The 21,622-nt window shown below is 42.2% G+C and overlaps 1 protein-coding gene across 3 annotated transcripts in view; it reads right to left on the bottom strand.

Moving 5' to 3' along the window:
* Positions 1-4,789: 4,789 nt before the first annotated feature.
* The window catches only part of LOC138662975 (zinc finger protein 84-like), a 28,602-nt gene continuing 11,769 nt past the window's right edge, over positions 4,790-21,622 (bottom strand). Inside the window, exons 1-2 of one of the 3 annotated variants that reach the window (XM_069749000.1) lie at positions 7,361-8,390; positions 4,799-6,695 (exon numbers count right to left, since the gene is read on the bottom strand). In XM_069749000.1, coding sequence (XP_069605101.1) covers positions 4,840-6,695; positions 7,361-7,748 — 2,244 coding nt within the window. In that variant the 5' untranslated portion in view covers positions 7,749-8,390 and the 3' untranslated portion in view covers positions 4,799-4,839. Of the gene's footprint in view, positions 6,696-7,360; positions 8,391-21,622 lie in introns of those variants that run through there. The other 2 variants (XM_069748999.1, XM_069748998.1) reach the window with 2 other exon arrangements.

The following is a 21,622-nucleotide window of genomic DNA, read 5'->3' as shown; positions in this document are numbered from 1 at the left end:
AGTTGTCCGGCATTAGGCCTGGCTCCAGGAGAGGATACATGGAGGCGACACTCCATGTGGTCGCCTGCTACTGGTGTGGGGAGATCGGGACCGTGAAAGGAACCGTCGCCCCTGAAGTGAGCTCAGGCATGGCTTCCCACGTCGCAGGAAAGGTACGGGGAGGTATACTCGCCGTGCTCGCCTGTTGATGGTTCGGGGAAGATAGGAACCTTGAAAGGAACAGTCGCCCCCTTTACTCCGTTAATTAAAAATAAAAATTTACAGAAAAGTAAAAAGTAAAATGAAAACGTTGGGGTCTGAAACAGACCCATGTGCCTCCTACAGACACTAAGCAAGAACTGGTTAGCTGAGAGCCAGGAGGAGGGTGTATACTGCAGGGGAGGAGCTGAGAGCCGGCAGGAGGGTGTATACTGCAGGGGAGGAGCTGAGAGCCAGGAGGAGGGTGTATACTGCAGGGGAGGAGCTGAGAGCCAGCAGGAGGGTGTATACTGCAGGGGAGGAGCCGAGAGCCAGCAGGAGGGTGTATACTGCGGGGGAGGAGCCGAGAGCCAGCAGGAGGGTGTATACGGCAGGGGAGGAGCTGAGAGCCAGCAGGAGGGTGTATACTGCAGGGGAGGAGCTGAGAGCCGGCAGGAGGGTGTATACTGCAGGGGAGGAGCCGAGAGCCAGGAGGAGGATGTATACTGCAGGGGGAGGAGCTGAGAGCCAGGAGGAGGGTGTATACTGCAGGGGAGGAGCTTAGAGTCAGCAGGAGGGTGTATACTGCAGGGGAGGAGCCGAGAGCCAGGAGGAGGGTGTATACTGCAGGGGAGGAGCTGAGAGCCGGCAGGAGGGTGTATACTGCAGGGGAGGAGCTGAGAGCCAGCAGGAGGGTGTATACTGCAGGGGAGGAGCTGAGAGCCAGCAGGAGGGTGTATACTGCAGGGGAGGAGCCGAGAGCCGGCAGGAGGGTGTATACTGCAGGGGAGGAGCTGAGAGCCGGCAGGAGGGTGTATACTGCAGGGGAGGAGCTGAGAGCCGGCAGGAGGGCGTATACTGCAGGGGAGGAGCCGAGAGCCAGGAGGAGGATGTATACTGCAGGGGAGGAGCTGAGAGCCAGGAGGAGGGTGTATACTGCAGGGGAGGAGCTGAGAGCCAGCAGGAGGGTGTATACTGCAGGGGAGGAGCTGAGAGCCGGCAGGAGGGCGTATACTGCAGGGGAGGAGCTAACTTTCTTTGTATCACTTAGTGTCAGCCTCCTAGTGGCAGCATCAGCATACACCCACGGTCTGTGTCCCCCAATGAGGCGAAGGAGAAAAATTACACTTACCTAGCCGGCGCTCCCTCCCAGCATCCTGCTCCGAGGCCAGCAGCTGCTTTATGCTTGTAAGCAGCACATGGCAGGGACATCACAAGCAGAGCACAGCTGCCGAAGTACTCACCGGGACTGTGCGCACAGAGAGCGGTGAGTATTCATTGCTCTTCAGTAGTGCGCAGTGTCAGCCACCGGATTCCTGCTGCTGCCGGCGGTCACGTGTGCCGCTACTTAAGAGAAATGAATATTCATTGGATTCATTCATCAGGAGACTATTTAATATTGAACTATATTCAAGCGAGACTAGACGAAGAAAACCCTAAAATCATGTATCGTGTTATCGGAAACAGTCAGAAAACCAGCCACATATTGGCAGACCCCAGACCTCAAACTATATACTTTGTAAGTTTATATGCCAGTCCAGTGTCAGGAATAGATAGTATGTGACAATACAGTATATACCACTCAGGGAACACTTAACTTTCAGAGACAATCTCCATATTCATACTAAATAATGGCACAGATCTTCCAGACATTATGATTGCACTTATCCTAGTCTTTATAACGATATTGCACTCATTCCTTGACAGACCGCAGCATGGCCATTAGTTAGAAGCTGCTATTGATCTTTGGAGCAGGTAAGTTTCCCTGAGTGGTACATATTGGGTCGTCTGAAAACGGAGTTTAGTCTAGGACAATTTGTCTGCACTACTAATTAACAGCTGTTACAATACCAAACTAGGGCAGTCCCTATAGGAGGAAAACACAAGAATTATACTGTATTGTCACATACTATCTATTCCTAGTAAAACAGCAAAGGTTGATCGGGCACCATACAACACAATAGCTAAACGGGGATCACATGATGCATGTAGATATAACCAAGCAAAAAAAAAAGGGAAGAAGCCAGCACTGCTTATGGTCAGAACGCAATAACTGAAGTGCAATTGCACATAAATTCTAACTGTATTTCAAATATGAGACATTTAGCAAACAATTGATCAATTCTTTGAGCTACCCCGCCACTTCACGGCAATCTCATAATGGGGCAGTCCTAATCTTCGTATTTTATTTACGTTGTGCCATTATGGCTTCCTGAATGTATAAAAAAAAAAAAAAAAAAGGACCACATTAAATGCGAACTGTACCTGGAGCATTATCAGAATCACTCCCTTGGTGCCAGGAAAGGCAAGCGCAGGTAAAGGCCGATCAGGTCCAGTGCGGACATTTCAGATCTGGCTTCCACACTGCCAAACCCGCACCAAAGATGAAGGGTGAGACAGGCTGAGACACAGGTGCACAATTAACTTGAGCCTGAGGCGGGGCAGGGCTGCTGTGTGTGTGCACAGCAGCCTATCAATCACAGTGAACACAGAAAGAATGGCGCACATAACCCAGCGTGCACGGCAACAGTGGTGGTCAGCCACATACCAATGCAAAGCAAAAAAAAAAGGGAAGAAGCCAGCACTGCTTATGGTCAGAACGCAATAACTGAAGTGCAATTGCACATAAATTCTAACTGTATTTAACCAAGCACAGCACGAGAAAAAAAAGCAGCATTGAAGAGTCTAATCCTGAATGATGCCAGTAATGTCATACACATAAACAGTGGGAAACATAGTGAAAAAACCCCTATGTGCATGCTGTGTCACTTTAAGATTAGCCACATAGTTCCTCGAATAGGTATCTAAGATACACTAATCATCCTCAAAGGCGGTATCCCACTGTTTATGTGTATGACATTACTGGCATCATTCAGGATTAGACTCTTCAATGCTGTTTTAGTATTATACTTTGTAATGTATGGACCCTTATCTCCCATTGTTTGCGGGAGTTTTTAATTGTTTTTAGCATAGTTATTGTGTGGTGTGGTCTAAATAAAGATTGTTGTATATATTTGCTAGACATTTGACTTGTGGTGATCCCACTCTTTATGATGCTGTCCTTTTTTTCTCGTGCTATACTATCTATTCCTGAAACTGGAGTGGCTTATACATTTATGAAATACTAGATGGTGGCCCGATTCTAACGCATCGGGTAGTCTAGAACATGTATGTATGTATGTATGTATATAGCAGCCACATAGTATATAGCACAGGCCACGTTGTATATAGGAGCCATGTAGTATATAGCAGACAAATACTACGTGGCCTGTGCTATATACTATGTGGCTGCTATATACATACATACATACATATTGTAGAATACCCGATGCGTTAATACAGGCCACGCAGTATATAACAGTGGCCACGCAGTGTATAACACAGCCCTAACATTATATAACACAGCCCACTTAGTATATAGCAGCCACGCAGTTTCTAACACACGCGACGTAGTATATAACACAGGCGACGTAGTTTTTAACACAGGCCACGTAGTATATAACACTCGCCTTGTAGTATATAGCAGCCACGCAGTATCTAACACAGCCCACATAGTATATAGCAGTGTGGGCACGTATCCCTGTTAAAAAAAAATAATTAAAATAAAAAATAGTTCTATACTCACTCGCCGGGATCCAGCGAAGCTCTGGCGATGAGCACGCGGCTGCAGCCATTTTCCGTTCCCAGGATGCATTGCGACATTACCCAGATGACTTAGCGGTCTCGCGAGACCGCTAAGTCTTCTGGGTAATGTCGCAATGCATCTCTGGGAACGGAAGATGGCGGCAGGTGCGAGCGCATCGTCGGACGATGGAAGGTGAGAATAGCAGGTTTTTTTTTTTTTTATTATTTTTAACATTGCATCTTTTTACTATTGATGCTGCATAGGCAGCATCAATAGTAAAAAGTTGGGGACACACAGGGTTAATAGCAGCGGTAGCGGAGTGCGTTACCCGTGGCATAACGCGGTCTTTTACCACTGGCATTAACCCAGTGTGAGTGGTGACTGGGAGAGGAGTATGGAGCGGGCGCCGGGACGGAAGTAGGGAGGGACTAATCGGACTGTGCCTGTCGCTGATTGGTCGCGGCAGCCATGACAGGCAGCTGGCGAGACCAATCAGCGACGCAGGATTTCCGTGACAGACAGACGGAAGTATCCCTTAGACAATTATATAGTATAGTTTGAGGTCTGGGATCTGCCAATATGTGACTAGTTTTCTGACTGTTTTGGATAACATGATACATGATTTTAGTTTTTTTTTGTCTAGTCTCGCTTGAGTGTAGATCAATATTAAATAGTCTCCTGATGAGTCGCCTTTGGTGAAGACGATGAAACCCGTAGAAATATGTGGCTTGGAGAGTGAGTGTGTATACGTCACCTCACCCTATATACTGAACTGTGGGGTACATGTTTTTTCTATTAGTCACCTACTGACTAACCTTCAGGGGGTGAATTATGGGTATAGTTTTACATTTGGAATTAATAAAGTTTAGTTTTATCCTTTTGTCAGCAAACATGAGGAATGACAAGAGACAACCCATTTAAGAAGATCCAATTTTGGTTGAAACTATTTCAACATTATGAACATAAAAAAAGTATTCTCCCCTATTTGACATGAAATGTTTATTAACAGTTGATTTCCAAGTAAAATATTTCCCACTTTAAGAAAATAAAAAAGACTTCCCCTCTGTGTGACTGTTCTGATGTCTAACAAGAAGAGCTTTCCATTTAAAACATTTCCCACATTCTGAACAGGAAAAAGGCTTCTCCCCTGTGTGAGTTCTATGGTGCCTAACCAAATCTGATTTTTGGATAAAACATTTCCCACATTCTGAACAGGAAAAAGGCTTCTCCCCTGTGTGAGTTCTCTGGTGAATAACAAGAAGCGCTTTCCAGTTAAAATATTTCCCACAATCTGAACAGGAAAAAGGCTTCTCCCCTGTGTGAGTTCTCTGGTGACTAACAAGAAGCACTTTCCGGTTAAAACATTTCCCACATTCTGGACAGGAAAAAGGCTTCTCCCCTGTGTGAGTTCTCTGGTGATTAACCAAAGCTGATTTTTCGATAAAACATTTCTCACATTCTGAACAGGAAAAAGGTTTCTCCCCTGTGTGAGCCCTCTGGTGAATAACAAAATGTGATTTCTGGTTAAAACATTTCCCACATTCAGAACATGAAAAAGGCTTCTCCCCTGTGTGAGTTATTTGGTGACTAACAAGATTCGCTTTATGGTTAAAACATTTCCCACATTCTGAACAGGAAAAAGGCTTCTCCCCTGTGTGAGTTCTATGGTGAATAACAAAATGTGATTTCTGGTTAAAACATTTCCCACATTCAGAACATGAAAAAGGCTTTTCCCCTGTGTGAGTTCTATGGTGAGTAACAAGCAGTGATTTATGTGCAAAACATTTCCCACATTCTAAACAGGAAAAAAGCTTCTCCCCCGTGTGAGTTCTATGGTGAGTAACAAGCTTTGATTTATGTGCAAAACATTTCCCACATTCTGAACAGGAAAAAGGCTTCTCCCCTGTGTGAGTTCTATGGTGAGTAACAAGCATTGATTTATGTGCAAAACATTTCCCACATTCTAAACAGGAAAAAGGCTTCTCCCCCGTGTGAGTTCTATGGTGAGTAACAAGCATTGATTTATGTGCAAAACATTTCCCACATTCTGAACAGGAAAAAGGCTTCTCCCCTGTGTGAGTTCTATGGTGAATAACAAAAGCTGATTTCTGGTTAAAACATTTCCCACATTCTGAACAGGAAAAAGGCTTCTCCCCGGTGTGAGTTCTATGGTGCCTAACCAAACCTGATTTCTGGATAAAACATTTCCCACAATCTGAACATGAAAAAGGCTTCTCCCCTGTGTGAGTTCTCTGGTGATTAACAAAATGCCGTTTGTCGCTAAAACATTTCCCACATTCTGAACAGGAAAAAGGCTTGTCCCCTGTGTGGGCTCTTTGATGGCTATCAAGATTTATTTTCCATTTAAAACATTTTCCACATTCTGAACATGAATATGGCCTCTCTGCTGCGTGAGTTCTCTCATGTGTAACAAGACGTGAATTCTGAGTAAACCGTTTCCCACATTCTGAACAAGAAAAAGGCTTCTCCCCTGTGTGAGCTCTTTGGTGTGCAACAAAATGTGATTTCTGGTTAAAACATTTCCCACATTCTGAACATGAAAAAGGCTTCTCCCCTGTGTGAGCTCTACGGTGAGAAACCAAATCTTGTTTATGTTTAAAATAGTTCCCACATTCTGAACATGAAAATGCTTTAGGAGCAGTTTGTTTTTTAATGCCTCTTTTGTGACTTTGATTTTCCTTAGCAGTCAGTAATGAATCAGAAGATGGGACCTGTTTCATAGGATCAGATGACAGATCTTTGCTGTGAATGGATGATGATATATCTGGAGTAATGGCATTCACTTCAGTTGTATCTTGTGGGATCTCAAGATCATAGGATTTAAAAATTGAAGAGGTCAACGGTCCCTCTGATCTCCTGGTACAGTCATCTGCTAAGATAAAAAAAAAAAAAAATTCAATAAAATATCCTAGAGTTTTATATTTTTGAACATTTCTACTTAAACTGTCCATAAAAATGGCAAGCTATGTAAAAAAAAACTTTAATTATTTACCAAGACAATGACTGTTCATAGTCTAATAGAAAAATAGGATTACTTATCGGTAATGCTCTTTTATAGAGCCAAGGACAGCACCCACTGAGAGAGAGGGGATCTGCCCCTAGGAACAGGAAACCTACAGAGAGATAAAAGGGGCGCCCCCCCCCCCTCTCCTCAGTTGTATTACAGAGAATGGGAGGATCCGCCACCATGTTTTAGTCAACAAGCTCCAAAATCAATTATATATACATATCTACAATTTCCTTTTATATACAGTCTACAATTAACTCCTCACCACCAAAATACCACGTGCAACTATACAAAAGGGAGGGATGTGAGTGGGTGCTGTTGTGGGCTCTATAAAAGAGCATTACCGGTAAGTAATCCGTTTTTTTCTCTTTGCCACGACAGCACCGACTTAGAGATTTACAGAGACAATCACCTGGGTGGGACCACCGTTTCAAGAACTGATACTCCGAAGACTAAATCAGATGAAGATGATGGGTCTAGCCTATAGAGCCTATAAAAGGTAGAAGGTGAAGACCAGGTTGAGGCCTTACATATAAGATCTATTGGAATGTCCGCCTTTTCCGCCCAGGATGCCGATATGGCTCTTGTAGAGTGTGCTCCCACATTTTCTGGTGGATCTCTTCCTATGGCCTTATATGCCTTCACTATGGCATCTCTAATCCAGCGAGACAGCGTATTTTTCGTGACCCTGGAACCCTTCTTATTACCCTGGAAAGACACAAAGAGAGCCCTGCTCTGTCTCCAGGCCTTAGTCCTATCTAAGTAGGTCAAAAGAAACCTTTTTATGTCCAGGGTATGTAGTTTCTCTTCCTCTGGTGTCGAGTGGTTTTCATGAAAAGTAGGAAGGAAGATTTCTTGTGATCTATGAAATTTAGTAGCAACTTTGGGAAGATAGAATAGTCTTAAAGACAGACCCATCCTATCAGGCCATATTGATAAGAAAGGTGGATCAATTGATAAAGCTTGGATGTCACTCACTCTCCTAGCAGACACCAAAGCTACTAATAACAGTTTTTAACGAGATGCATTTTATTGAGGCTATCTGGAGAGGTTCGAATGGGCTCTCTGTTAAAGCATCCAGCACTAAATTTAAATCCCATGGTGGGACCTGTGGTATATAGACAGGGTTTGAACGTTGGCACGCAGATATAAAATGAGATACTCATTTATTACCTGCAATGTCATAGTTATAAAGGGCCCTAGAGCTGAAATATGAACTTTTAGGGTATTTACTGAAAGGCCTAATTCACGTCCCTTTTGTAGCAACTCTAATATGGGAAATATAGGCACCTCCATAGCTACATCTACTATATAAAACTAAATAGAACAATTATAGCAGTGGACAGTATAAAATCAAATGGGCAAAATATGTAAACTAAATTAAAATACTACAAATAGTGCAATTGTGCCCAAGGTGCCGGATAGAATGCACGTAAAGAACTATCCCCACTAAGTGAATGAAAGGCATACCATTCGGATATGAGAACCAAAGAAGAACCTACGTATGGAAGTCAATATATCGTATCGATAAATACAGATACAGTATCACAGAACGGACCAATAAGAAAATAACATTAATAATAATATAAAAATGAATGTAATATTTAAATTGGAAAAGACGAAGTCAAATGATGACAGTCAAATAAAATGCCTTTATTAAAAAATAGTATAAATATACATATTTATTTGCTTTTTTAGTATATGGCTGTGGCGCTTCTGGATCAATGCGCCATTCAATCTGCACATATGCACATTGCACTTTGCTTCTCTTCACGTTTTGGTGATATAGACCTGATTGCCCTCTAACATTATAGTATACTTTGACATATCTTCTATATACGTCGGTTTCATCGGCTTCTCTGATCTTACATACTTTCTCTTTTTTGGCATTTTTATTGTAGTGTACCAGCATAGTTTTCCACTACTCTTTTAACACCCATATGTACACCTATTTACTTTACCCATAGTTTTACTATATACACACTGCATTTATTACTTTTATTCTTGGTTTTTATTTCGCATATATTGGTTATATTTTGATTATACTATATATATTTTACTCACATTTTTTCACATATATATATATATATATATATATATATATATATATATATATATATATATATATATATATTTTTTTTTTTTTCTTATATATAATTTTTTCTTGTTTTGTCTTTTTGCACTATTGGTATATTTTTCACGTACATACACACACTCTTTTCATACAGTATTACTCATATTTTTCTTTTATATATATATTTTGTACGTACATATGCTACCTCGCACTATCTATGCAGAGCCAGACATTTGAGCATCGGAGTATTTATTATTAGGATTATTATTATTTTTTATATAATTACCTCACCTCTTGTGGTGTCGGTTCCCGCTATAAATATATTATTTTTATTATTGTTGTATATTTATTTTTTGTATTATGTCCCCTCCAGTTACAGGCACAGATTGTTGTTACCAACTATTGCCCAAATAAATATGTATATTTATACTATTTTTTAATAAAGGCATTTTATTTGACTGTCATCATTTGACTTCGTCTTTTCCAATTTAAATATTACATTCATTTTTATATTATTATTGTTATTTTCTTATTGGTCCGTTCTGTGATACTGTATCTGTATTTATCGATACGATATATATATAAAACTAAGAATTTTTTCCAGATTCTAGTGTATATTTTTGTTGTGGATGGTTTTCTACTCTTTAAGAGGGTATTAACCAAACCCTTGGAGAATCCTCTAGGTTTTAATAATTGCCTCTCAAATTCCATGCCGTCAAGTTCATGCCCTTGACTTGAGGGTGGAAGAAATGGCCTTGTGAGAGTAGGTCTCTGGTCTCCGGAAGAATCCAAGGATTGGAAACTGACATTGCTTTTAGCCATGAGAACCATGGCCTTTTGGGACAAAATGGAGCTATCAACAGTACTTTTGCCCCTTCTTCCCTTATCTTCCTGGTGACTATAGGAAGAAGATTCCATGAGGGGAAAGGCATAGGCCAGATTGAATGTCCTAGGGATCTGCAGGGCGTCGAATTTGTCTGGTTTGTCCTGCCTGCATAATGAGGCAAATCTTTTGACCTGTATGTTGCATCTTGTTGCAAACAGGTCTATCTGAATTACAACCCATCTGGTAGTTATCATCCTGAAGATTCGCTTGCTGAGCATCCATTCTCCCTGATACAGGGTGTGGCGGCTGAGAAAATCTGCTCGGGAGTTGTCTATACCCCTGATGTGTACGGCTGACAGGGACAAAAGATGTTTCTCGGCTAGCTCCATAATGTTTGCTGTAATGCTCATGAGGGTGTTTGACAGCGTACCTCCTTGATGGTTTAGGTAAGCTACTGAGGCAGTGTTGTCGGACTGAATCCTTGTATGGGAGCCTTGTAGCTGCGGAAGAAAAAAGATTTTTTATTTTCACGGCTCTGCGTTATAAACTGTAGTGAAACACTTGGGGGTTCAAAGTTCTCAGAACACATCTAGATGAGTTCCTTGGGGGGTCTAGTTTCCAAAATGGTGTCACTTGTGGGGGTTTCCACTGTTTAGGCACATCAGATGCTCTCCAAACACGACATGGTGTCCGATCTCAATTCCAGCAAATTTTACATTGAAAAGTCAAATGGCGCTCCTTTCCTTCCGAACTCTGTCATGCACCCAAACAGTAGTTTACCCCAACATATGGGGTATCGTCGTCCTCAGGACAAATTGTACAACGACTTTTGTGGTCCAATTTCTCCTGTTACCCTTGGTAAAACAAATTGGATCTGAAGTAAAAATTTTGTGAAAAAAAGTTAAATGTTCAATTTTTGTTAAACATTCCAAAAATTCCTGTGAAGCACCTGAAGGGTTAATTAACTTTTTGAATGTGGTTTTGAGTACCTTGAGGGGTGCAGTTTTTGAAATGGTGTCACTTTTGGGCATTTTCTGTCATATAGACCCCTCAAGTGTGAGGTGGTCCCTAAAAAAAAATGGTTTCCTAAATTTTATTGAAAAAATGAAAAATCGTAGGTCATCTTTTAACCCTTATAACTTCCTGACCAAAAAATATTTTGGTTCCAAAATTGTGCTGATGTATAGTACACATGTAGGAAATGTTATTTATGAACTAATTTTTGTGACACATCTATGATTTAAGGGCATAAATATTCAAAGTTCAAAAATTGCTAAATTTTCGCTGAATTTCCGATTTTTTTCACAAATAAATGCAAGTCAAATCGAAGAAATTTTACCATTATCATAAAGTACAATATGTCACGAGAAAACAGTCTCAGAATCAGCAGGATCCGTTGAAGCGTTTCAGAGTTATGACCTCATAAAGTGACAGTGGTCAGAATTGAAAAAAATGGCCTGGTCAGGAAGTTGAAAATAGGCTTCGGGGTGAAGGGATTAAGGAAAAGCATGTCCTTATTGAGTTCATTAACCTCTTGTATTCCCGCAGTACAGTGGGCTTAGCTACATACTAGGAAATTACAAAAATGTAAATTACAGGAAGATAGCAGGCTGCAGGGGCAATTGGAACGTACACTATTCCTGCCATCAGATGTAGTCCACTCCCATAGATGGTGGTTAAACCCGGTTAATCTCTCGGGCGGGGTTCATTGGGTGATTGTTGTTCCTTCAAACATGATTACCACAGAAGCTAGTCCCTTTGGCTGTGGCGCACATTTTAGGAACGAAATAGTCCAGGGCCGGTGGTCTAGTGCAGAGACTAGTGACTCTTCTAATGTGAAGGAGTTAAAGGCGATATATTATACCATATTTAACTTTTTTCCACAAAAATTATTTTTAGCCCCCGGTTTTGTATTTTTTATTTTCCCAAGGGTAACAGGACAAATTGGACCCCAATGTTGTTGTGCAATTTGTCCTGAGTATGCTGATACCCCATGTGTGGGGGTAAACCACTGTTTGGGCACATGGCAGAGCTCGTAAGGGAAGGAGCCGTTTGACTTTTCAATGCAACATTGGCTGGAATTGAGATCGGACACCATGTCGCGTTTGGAGAGCATCTGATGTGCCTAAACAGTGCAAACCCCCCACAAGTGACACAATTTTGGAAAGTACACCCCCCTAAGGAACTAATCTAGATGTGTGGTGAGCACTTTGAACCTCCAAGTGCTTCACAGAAGTTTATAATGTAGAGCCGTAAAAAAAAAAATCATTTTTTTTCACAAAAATGATATTTTCGCCCCAAATTTTTTATTTTCCCAAGGGTAACAGAACAAATTGGACCCCAAAAGTTGTTGTTCAATTTGTCCTGAGTACGCTGATACCCCATATATGGGGGTAAACCACTGTTTGAGCGCATGGCAGAGCTCGGAAGGGAAGGAGCCGTTTGATTTTTCAATGCAAAATTGGCTGGAATTGAGATCAGAACCCTTGTCGCATTTGGAGAGCCCCTGATGTACCTAAACAGTGGAAACCCCCCACAAGTGACCCTATTTTGGAAAGACCACCTAAGGAACTTATCTAGATGTGTGGTGAGCACTTTTAACCCCCAATTGTTTCAGTAAAGTTTAGAATGTAGAGCCGTGAAAATGAAAAAATAATTTTTTCTTTACACAAAATGATCGTTTAGCCCGCAATTTTTTTTCCCAAGGGAAACAGGAGAAATTGGACCCCAAAAGTTGTTTTCCAATTTGTCCCGAGTACGCTGATACCTCATATGTGGGGGAAACCACCGTTTTGGCCACGGCAGAGCTCGGAAGGGAAGGAGCGCCATTTGGAATGCAGACTTAGATGGATTGGTCTGCAGGCGTCACGTTGCATTTGCAGAGCCCCTGATGTACCTAAACAGTAGAAACCCCCCACAAGTGACCCCATATTGGAAACTAGACCCCCCAAGGAACTCATCTAGATGTGTTGTGAGAACTTTGAACCCCCAAGTGTTTCACTACAGTTTATAACGCAGAGCCGTGAAAATAAAAAATCTTTTTTTTTTTCCACAAAAATTATTTTTAGCCCCCGGTTTTGTAATTTCCCAAGGGTAACAGGAGAAATTGGACTCCAAAATTTGTTGTCCAATTTGCCCTGAGTACGCAGGTACTCCATATGTTGGGGTAAACCCCTGTTTGGGCGCACGGGAGAGCTCGGAAGGGAAGGAGCACTGTTTTAGTTTTTCAATGCAGAATTGGCTGGAATTGAGATCGGACGCCATGTCACGTTTGGAGAGCCCCTGATGTGCCTAAACAGTGCCTAACCCCCAATTATAACTGAAACCCTAATCCAAACACACCCCTAACCCTAATCTCAACCATAACCCTAACCACACCCCTAACCCTAATCCCAACCGTAAATGTAATCCAAACCCTAAATTTAGCCCCAACCCTAACCCTAACCCTAACCCTAGCCTTAACCCTAATGGAAATAAATACATTTTTTAAACTTTTATTATTTTTCCCTAACTAAGGGGTGATGATTTGATTTACTTTTATAGCATTTTTTTGGCAGATTTTTATGATTGGCAGCTGTCACACTAAATGACGCTTTTTATTGCAAAAAAATATTTTTTGCATCAACAAGTTTTGAGAGCTATAATTTATCCATATTTTGGCCACAGAGTCATGTGAGGTCTTGTTTTTTTGCGGGACGAGTTGACGTTTTTATTGGTACCATTTTCGGGCACATGACATTTTTTGATCGCTTTTTATTTCGATTTTTGGGAGGCAAAATGAACAAAAACCAGCAATTCCTGAATTTCTTTTAGGGGGGCCGTTCCACGTGTGGTAAAATTGATAAAGCAGCTTTATTCTTCAGGTCAGTTCGATTACAGCGATACCTCATTTATATCTTTTTTTTATGTTTTGGCGCTTTTACACAATAAAAACTATTTTATATAAAAAAATAATCGTTTTTGCATTGCTTTAATCTGAGAGCTATAACTTAATTTTTCTGCTGATGATGCTGTATGGCGGCTTGTTTTGCGGGACAAGATGACGTTTTCAGCGGTACCATGTTTATTTATATCCGTCTTTTTGATCGCGTGTTATTCTACTTTTTGTTCGCTGGTTTGATAAAGTGTTGTTTTTTGCCTCGTTTTTTATTTTTCTTTTTGCGGTGTTCACTGAAGGGGTTAACTAGTGGGATACTTTTATAGAGCGGGACGTTACGGACGCGGCGATACCAAATACGTGTACTTTTACTGTTTTTTTACTTACATAAATAAATGGATTTATTGGGAAATATTTTTTTTCCTTATTTGTGGATTTTTTTTTTATACATTTTATTTTTTTTACTTTCTAACATTGACCCAGGGTGGTGACAGAAAAACGACTGGCACATCCAAACTAGTGTGAATAGGTGCATACCAGGAGCAGCTACCTCCATATGCAATATACAAAAAAAGGTTGCACTCTATCGTGCCACAACACGTCAAACATGAAATACATGAAATATGAATAGCAAAATAGCTTTTTGAACATTAGGAAAACATTTTTGAGACGCTTAGCACAGAATTTGGCCAAATAGTGTGAGCCCATCAACCATCGTCAAGGTGGTCTCATTAATCTGATGGGTCCCTGACCTCCCTGTCCAAATGTGAACACTTACCGAAGGCTAATGCCTGCATGCTTGGGTGAATATGGACACCTCTGTCAGTGAAGCCTACATATGGGATGGCTGGAACCAAGTGTGATTAGATGTAATTAAAAACCAGATGGTGAAGGGATCACACTTGGTTCCGGCCATCCCATACGTAGGCTTTGCTGAGCGGGGTCCACATTCACCCAAGCATACAGACATTAGCCTTCGGTAAGTGTTCACATTTGGACAGGGAGGTCAGGTACCCATCAGTTTAACCCCTTTACCCCCCAAGGGTGGTTTGCACGTTATGGACCGGGCCAATTTTTACAATTCTGACCACTGTCCCTTTATGAGGTTATAACTCTGGAACGCTTCAACGGATCCCGGTGATTCTGACATTGTTTTCTCGTGACATATTGTACTTCATGATAGTGGTAAAATTTATTTTATATTACCTGCGTTTATTTGTGAAAAAAACAGAAATTTGGCGAAAATTTTGAAAATTAAATCACAGAGATATGTCACACAAAATACTTAATAAGTAACATTTCCCACATGTCTACTTTACATCAACACAATTTTGGAACCAAAATTTTTTTTTGTTAGGGAGTTATAAGGGTTAAAAGTTGACCAGTAATTTCTCATTTTTACAACACCATTTTTTTTTAGGGACCACATCTCATTTGAAGTCATTTTGAGGGGTCTATATGATAGAAAATACCCAAGTGTGACAACATTCTAAAAACTGCACCCCTCATGGTGCTCAAAACCATATTCAAGAAGTTTATTAACCCTTCAGGTGTTTTACAGGAATTTTTGGAATGTTTAAATAAAAATTAACATTTAACTTTTTTTCACAAAAAATTTACTTCAGCTCCAAATTGTTTTATTTTACCAAGGGTTACAGGAGAAAATGGACCCCAAACGTTGTTGTACAATTTGTCCTGAGTGCGCCGATATCCCATATGTGGGGGTTAACCACAGTTTGGGCGCATGGCAGAGCTCGGAAGGGAAGGAGCGCCATTTGACTTTTCAATGCAAAATTGACTGGAATTGAGATGGGACGCCATGTTGCGTTTGGAGAGCCACTGATGTGCCTAAACATTGAAACCCCCCACAAGTGACACCATTTTGGAAAGTAGACCCCCTAAGGAACTTATCTAGAGGTGTGGTGAGCACTTTGACCCACCAATTGCTTCACAGAAGTTTATAATGCAGAACCGTAAAAATAAAAAATCATTTATTTTCACAAAAATTATCTTTTCGTCCCCAATTTTTTATTTTCACAATGGTAAGAGAAGAAATTGGACCACAAAAGTTGTTGCACAATTTGTCCTGAGTACTCTGATACCCCATATGTGGGGGTAAACCACTGTTTGGGCGCATGGGAGAGCTCGGAAGGGAAGGAGCGCCGTTTGACCTTTCAATGCAAAATTGACAGGAATTGAGATGGGACGCCATGTTGCGTTTGGAGAGCCACTGATGTGCCTAAACATTGAAACCCCCCACAAGTGACACCATTTTGAAAAGTAGACCTCCTAAGGAACTTATCTAGATGTGTGGTGAGCACTTTGACCCACCAAGAGCTTCACAGAAGTTTATAATGCAGAGACGTAAAAATAAAACAAAAATTTTTTCCCACAAAAATTATTTTTTAGCCCCCAGTTTTGTATTTTCTCGAGGGTAAAAGGAGAAATTGGACCCCAAAAGTTGTTGTCCAATTTGTCCTGAGTGCGTTAATACCCCATATGTGGGGGGGAACCAGCGTTTGGGCGCATGGGAGGGCTCGGAAGGGAAGGAGCGCCATTTGGAATGCAGACTTAGATGGAATGGTCTGCAGGCGTCACATTGCGTTTGCAGAGCCCCTAATATACCTAAACAGTAGAAACCCCCAAGTGACCCCATATTGGAAACTAGACCCCCCCCCACGAACTTACCTAGATGTGTTGTGAGAACTTTGAGCCCCCAAGTGTTTCACTACAGTTTATAACGCAGAGCCGTGAAAATAAAAAATCTCTTTTTTTCCCACAAAAATTATTTTTAGCCCCCAGTTTTGTATTTTCCCAAGGGTAACAGGAGAAATTGGACCCCAAAAGTTGTTGTCCAATTTGTCCTGAGTACGCTGATACCCCATATGTTGGGGTAAACTCCTGTTTGGGCACACGGGAGAGCTCGGAAAGGAAGGAGCACTGTTTTACTTTTTCAACGCAGAATTGGATGGAATTGAGATCGGACGCCATGTCGTGTTTGGAGAGCCCCTGATGTGTCTAAACAGTGGAAACCCCCCAATTATAACTGAAACCCTAATCCAAACACACCCCTAATCCTAATCCCAACCACAAATGTAATCCAAACCCTAACTTTAGCCCCAACCCTAACTGTAGACTTAACCCTAACCCTAGCCCTAACCCTAGCCCTAACCCTAACCCTAATGGGAAAATGGAAATAAATACATTTTTTCAATTTTCCCTAACTAAGGGGGTGATGAAGGGGGGTTTGATTTACTTTTATAGCGGGTTTTTTAGCGGATTTTTATGATTGGCAGCCGTCACACACTGAAAGACGCTTTTTATTGCAAAAAATATTTTTTGCGTTACCACATTTTGAGAGCTATAATTTTTCCATATTTTGGTCCACAGAGTCATGTGAGGTCTTATTTTTTGCGGGACGAGTTGACGTTTTTATTGGTAACATTTTCAGGCACGTGACATTTTTTGATCGCTTTTTATTCCGATTTTTGTGAGGCAGAATGACCAAAAACCAGCTATTCATGAATTTCTTTTGGGGGAGGCGTTTATACCGTTCGGCGTTTGGTAAAATTGATAAAGCAGTTTTATTCTTCGGGTCAGTATGATTACAGTGATACCTCATTTATATCATTTTTTTTTTTGTTTTGGCGCTTTTATACGATAAAAACTATTTTATAGAAAAAACAATTATTTTTGCATCGCTTTATTCTGAGGACTATAACTTTTTTATTTTCTTGCTGATGTTGCTGTATGGTGGCTCGTTTTTTGCGGGACAAGATGACGCTTTCAGCGGTACCATGGTAATTTATATCCGTCTTTTTGATCGAGTGTTATTCCACTTTTTGTTCGGCGGTAAGATAATAAAGCGTTGTTTTTTGCCTCGTTTTTTTTCTCTTACAGTGTTTACTGAAGGGGTTAACTAGTGGGACAGTTTTATAGGTCGGGTCGTTACGGACGCGGCGATACTAAATATGTGTACTTTTATTGTTTGTTTTTTTATTTAGATAAAGAAATGTATTTATGGGAATATTAATTTTTTTTTTTCATTATTTAGGATTTTTTTTTTTTTACACACTTGTAAAAAAATTTTTTAACTTTTTTACTTTGTCCCAGGGGGGGGGGGACAATACAGATCGGTGATCTGACAGTTTGCACAGCACTCTGTCAGATCACTGATCTGTCTCAGAGCGCTGCAGCGTTACCAAGTGCCTGCTCTGAGCAGGCACTTGGTAAGCCACCTCCCTCCCTACAGGACCCGGATCCGCGGCCATCTTGGATCTGGGATTTGCTGCAGGGAGGAAGGTAGGAGACCCCCGGAGCAACGCGATCACATCGCGCTGCTGCGGGGGTCTCAGGGAAGCCCGCAGGGAGCCCCCTCCCTGCGCGATGCATCCCTGCACCGCCGGCGCATCGCGATCATGTTTGATCGCGGTGTGCCAGGGGTTAATGTGCCGGGGGCGGTCCGTGACCGCTCCTGGCACATAGTGCCGGATGTCAGCTGACACCCGGCCGCGCTGCCCCCGTGAGCGCGGCCGATCGCGCTGAACGTACTATTCCGTCCTTGGGAATTAAGGCCCACCCCACATGGACGGAATAGTACGTCCAGTGGCACAAAGGGGTTAATGAGACCACCTTGACGATGGTTGATGGGCTCACACTATTTGGCAAAATTCTGTGCTAAGCGTCTCAAAAATGTTTTCCTAATGTTCAAAAAGCCATTTTGCTATTTGGTTCCAAAATTGTGCTGATGGAAAGTAGACATGTGGGAAATGTTACTTATTAAGTATTTTGTGTGACATATCTCTGTGATTTAATTGCATAAAAATTCAAAGTTGGAAAATTGCGAAATTTTCAAAATTTTTGCCAAATTTCCGTTTTTTTCACAAATAAACGCAGGTAATATCAAATAAATTTTACCACTATCATGAAGTACAATATGTCACGAGAAAACAATGTCAGAATCACCGGGATCCGTTGAAGCGTTCCAGAGTTATAACCTCATAAAGGGACAGTGGTCAGAATTGTAAAAATTGGCCCAGTCCATAACGTGCCAACCACCCTTGGGGGGTAAAGGGGTTAAACTGATGGGTACCTGACCTCCCTGTCCAAATGTGAACACTTACCGAAGGCTAATGTCTGTATGCTTGGGTGAATATGGACACCTCTATTACCAAAGACTACGTATGGGATGGCCAGAACCAAGTGTGATCCCTTCACCATCTGGTTTTTAATTACATCTAATCACACTTGGTTCCAGCCATCCCATATGTAGGCTTCACTGACAGAGGTGTCCATATTCACCCAATCATACAGACATTAGCCTTCGGTAAGTGTTCACATTTGGACAGGGAGGTCAGGTACCCATCAGTTTAATGAGACCACCTTGACGATGGTTGATGGGCTCACACTATTTGGCCAAATTCTGTGCTAAGCGTCTCAAAAATGTTTTCCTAATGTTCAAAAAGCCATTTTGCTATTCATATTTCATGTATTTCATATTTGACGTGTTTTTGCATGATAGAGTGCAACCTTTTTTTGTATATTATATATGGAGGTAGCTGCTCCTGGTATGCACCTATTCACACGAGTTTGGATGTGCCAGTCATTTTTTCTGTCATTTCTATGTTAGCTTACTGACTGAGCACTCCTCCCTTCACCACCTGGTTTTTAATTACATCTAATCACACTTGGTTCCGGCCAACCCATATGTAGGCTTCACTGACAGAGGTTTCCATATTCACTCAAGCATACAGACATTGGCCTTCGGTAAGTGTTCACATTTGGACAGGGAGGTCAGGGACCCATCAGATTAATGAGACCACCATGACGATGGTTGATGGGCTCACACTATTTGGCCAAATTCTGTGCTAAGCGTATCAAAAATGATTTCCTAATGTTCAAAAAGCCATTTTGTTATTAATATTTCATGTATTTCATATTTGACGTGTTTTGGCACGATAGAGTGCAACCTTTTCTTGTATACTGACCCAGGGTGGGACGTCACTATATTAGATCAGATTGCTGATCTGACACTTTGCATAGCACTGTGTCAGATCAGCGATGTGACGGGCAGTGCAGGAGGCTTTCCGGCGCCTGCTGTGAGGAGGCGCCGGCCAGCCACCTCACTTCAGGACCCGGAAGGAGCCCCGTGGCCATCTTGGATCCGGGGACTCCTTCCAGGACACCGGAACAACGCGTTTGCTTCGCGTTGTTCCGGTGGGAGAGCGCAGAGTCTGGATTGATCCCAGTTAATCATCCTGCCAAGGGCCTGTAAAGAAGAAACTATATATCCTAGTCTTTGTTCACATTGCAGGGGGAATTGCCTACTATTAAGAGGTCATCTAAGTATGGGATAATTAAGGTATCTTTAACCCGTAAATAAGACATTACCTCCAACATTAATTTAGTAAACACACGGGGTGCCATAGATAAACCAAAGGGCATTGCTTTAAATTGTAGATGACAGATATGAAATATAATAAATGTGAACACTTACCAAAGGCTAATTTCTGAATGCATGGGTGAATGTAGACACCTCTCTCAGTAAAGCTTACATATATGAGTTGGTCGGAACTAAATGTGATTAGATGTAATTAAAAACCACCTTCGGTAATTGTTCACATTTGGACAGGGAGGTCAGGGACCCATCAGATTAATGAGGCCACCTTGACGATGGTTGATGGGCTCACACTATTTGGCTAAATTTTGTGCAAAGCATCTCAAATATTTTTCCTAATGTTCAAAAGCCATTTTGCTTTTCATATTTCATGTATTTCATATTTGACATGCTTTGGCACAATAGAGTGCAACCTTTTTTTGTATATTGTATATGGAGGTAGCTGCTCCTGGTATGCACCTATTCACACTAGTTTGGACGTGCCAGTCCTTTTTCTGTAATTTCAGAAATTCAGGTAGGCGCTTGCGATCGACTTATATAGTGCACGCCTTACCTCCTGGCCCTTGAGGCAGTGCTTCCTTGGCAGGGTATACCCGCAATCAGTGTCCCAGCAGAGAAACTGTTGCAGTAGCGCGTGTATAAGGAACTTTCCATGCCTTGAATTCAATCTTCCGGAGGCACTGGTAAGAAATGACTCCTGTCATTGTACCCAGAGGAGGGGGAGCCATAAAGGAACATTCTCCCGACCCTGTCACCCGCACTGGAGCCCCCGACGCTCTTATAAGAAACTGCACAGGCGGCTATCCAGGCAAGCATTCCTCTTCTTAGATCAAACTTCAGAGCATAATCTCTGCAGGTTCCAGTCTAGGAACAGGAAACCAACTGAGGAGCGAGGGGAGCCGCCCCTTTTATCTCTCTGTAGGTTTCCTGATCCTAGGGGCGAATCCCCTCTCTCTCAGTGTGTGCTGTCGTGGCGAAGAGAAAATAAGGGGTTTCTTCCTGTATAGTCTTATTAATGCAGTTAGCGCAGAGATCCTTCTGCCACTGAACTGCAAGCGTCTTTACAAAGGGCGCATTCTCTGTTCTTTGATTTACCGCTAGACTTCCTCGACCCCTAGTGATGAAGCAGAAAAAATGGACCCTGGTACCATAAGGGTGACATTCACGTAGATCACTCACCACCGCTGACAGTCAAGGGTAACGGTTTTGGAGGCTGGACAGATGCACGTACAGCGTCCCTTCTGGACACCGAGGAGTCTTGATGGACAGGATGACTGCTGCTCCTACCATTTGAGCAGCTACTTATCCTGGTATGCTGGTGGCTCGGCAAGGCATCTGGCAAGAGCTCCTGCTGCTGCTGCTCCGGCTCTCCCACTTCCATGATGAAGTTCTGGGCAGGAGTGCGTCTTCTGTGGTCATCCCCAATTTATAAGGGATCCACTGCACTCCCCGCCTCATCCGGTGCCCAATGGTTGCCCCTTCCCTCCTCTGTCACGCCGCCGGAGTAAATTTTTGCCAGCTGGGGTTTTCGTCATGGGTGCCGCGATCTTGGATTCGGCCCCCGACGTCACGCAGGCACGCCCATTCCCAGCATGCCTTGCGCGTGACGTCAGACGCG

The sequence above is a fragment of the Ranitomeya imitator genome, chromosome 2 (assembly GCF_032444005.1).
Source record: "Ranitomeya imitator isolate aRanImi1 chromosome 2, aRanImi1.pri, whole genome shotgun sequence".
NCBI classification, from domain to species: domain Eukaryota; kingdom Metazoa; phylum Chordata; class Amphibia; order Anura; family Dendrobatidae; genus Ranitomeya; species Ranitomeya imitator.
Note: the sequence above shows the minus strand (reverse complement) of the source record. Positions and strands in the feature narration are given on the sequence as shown.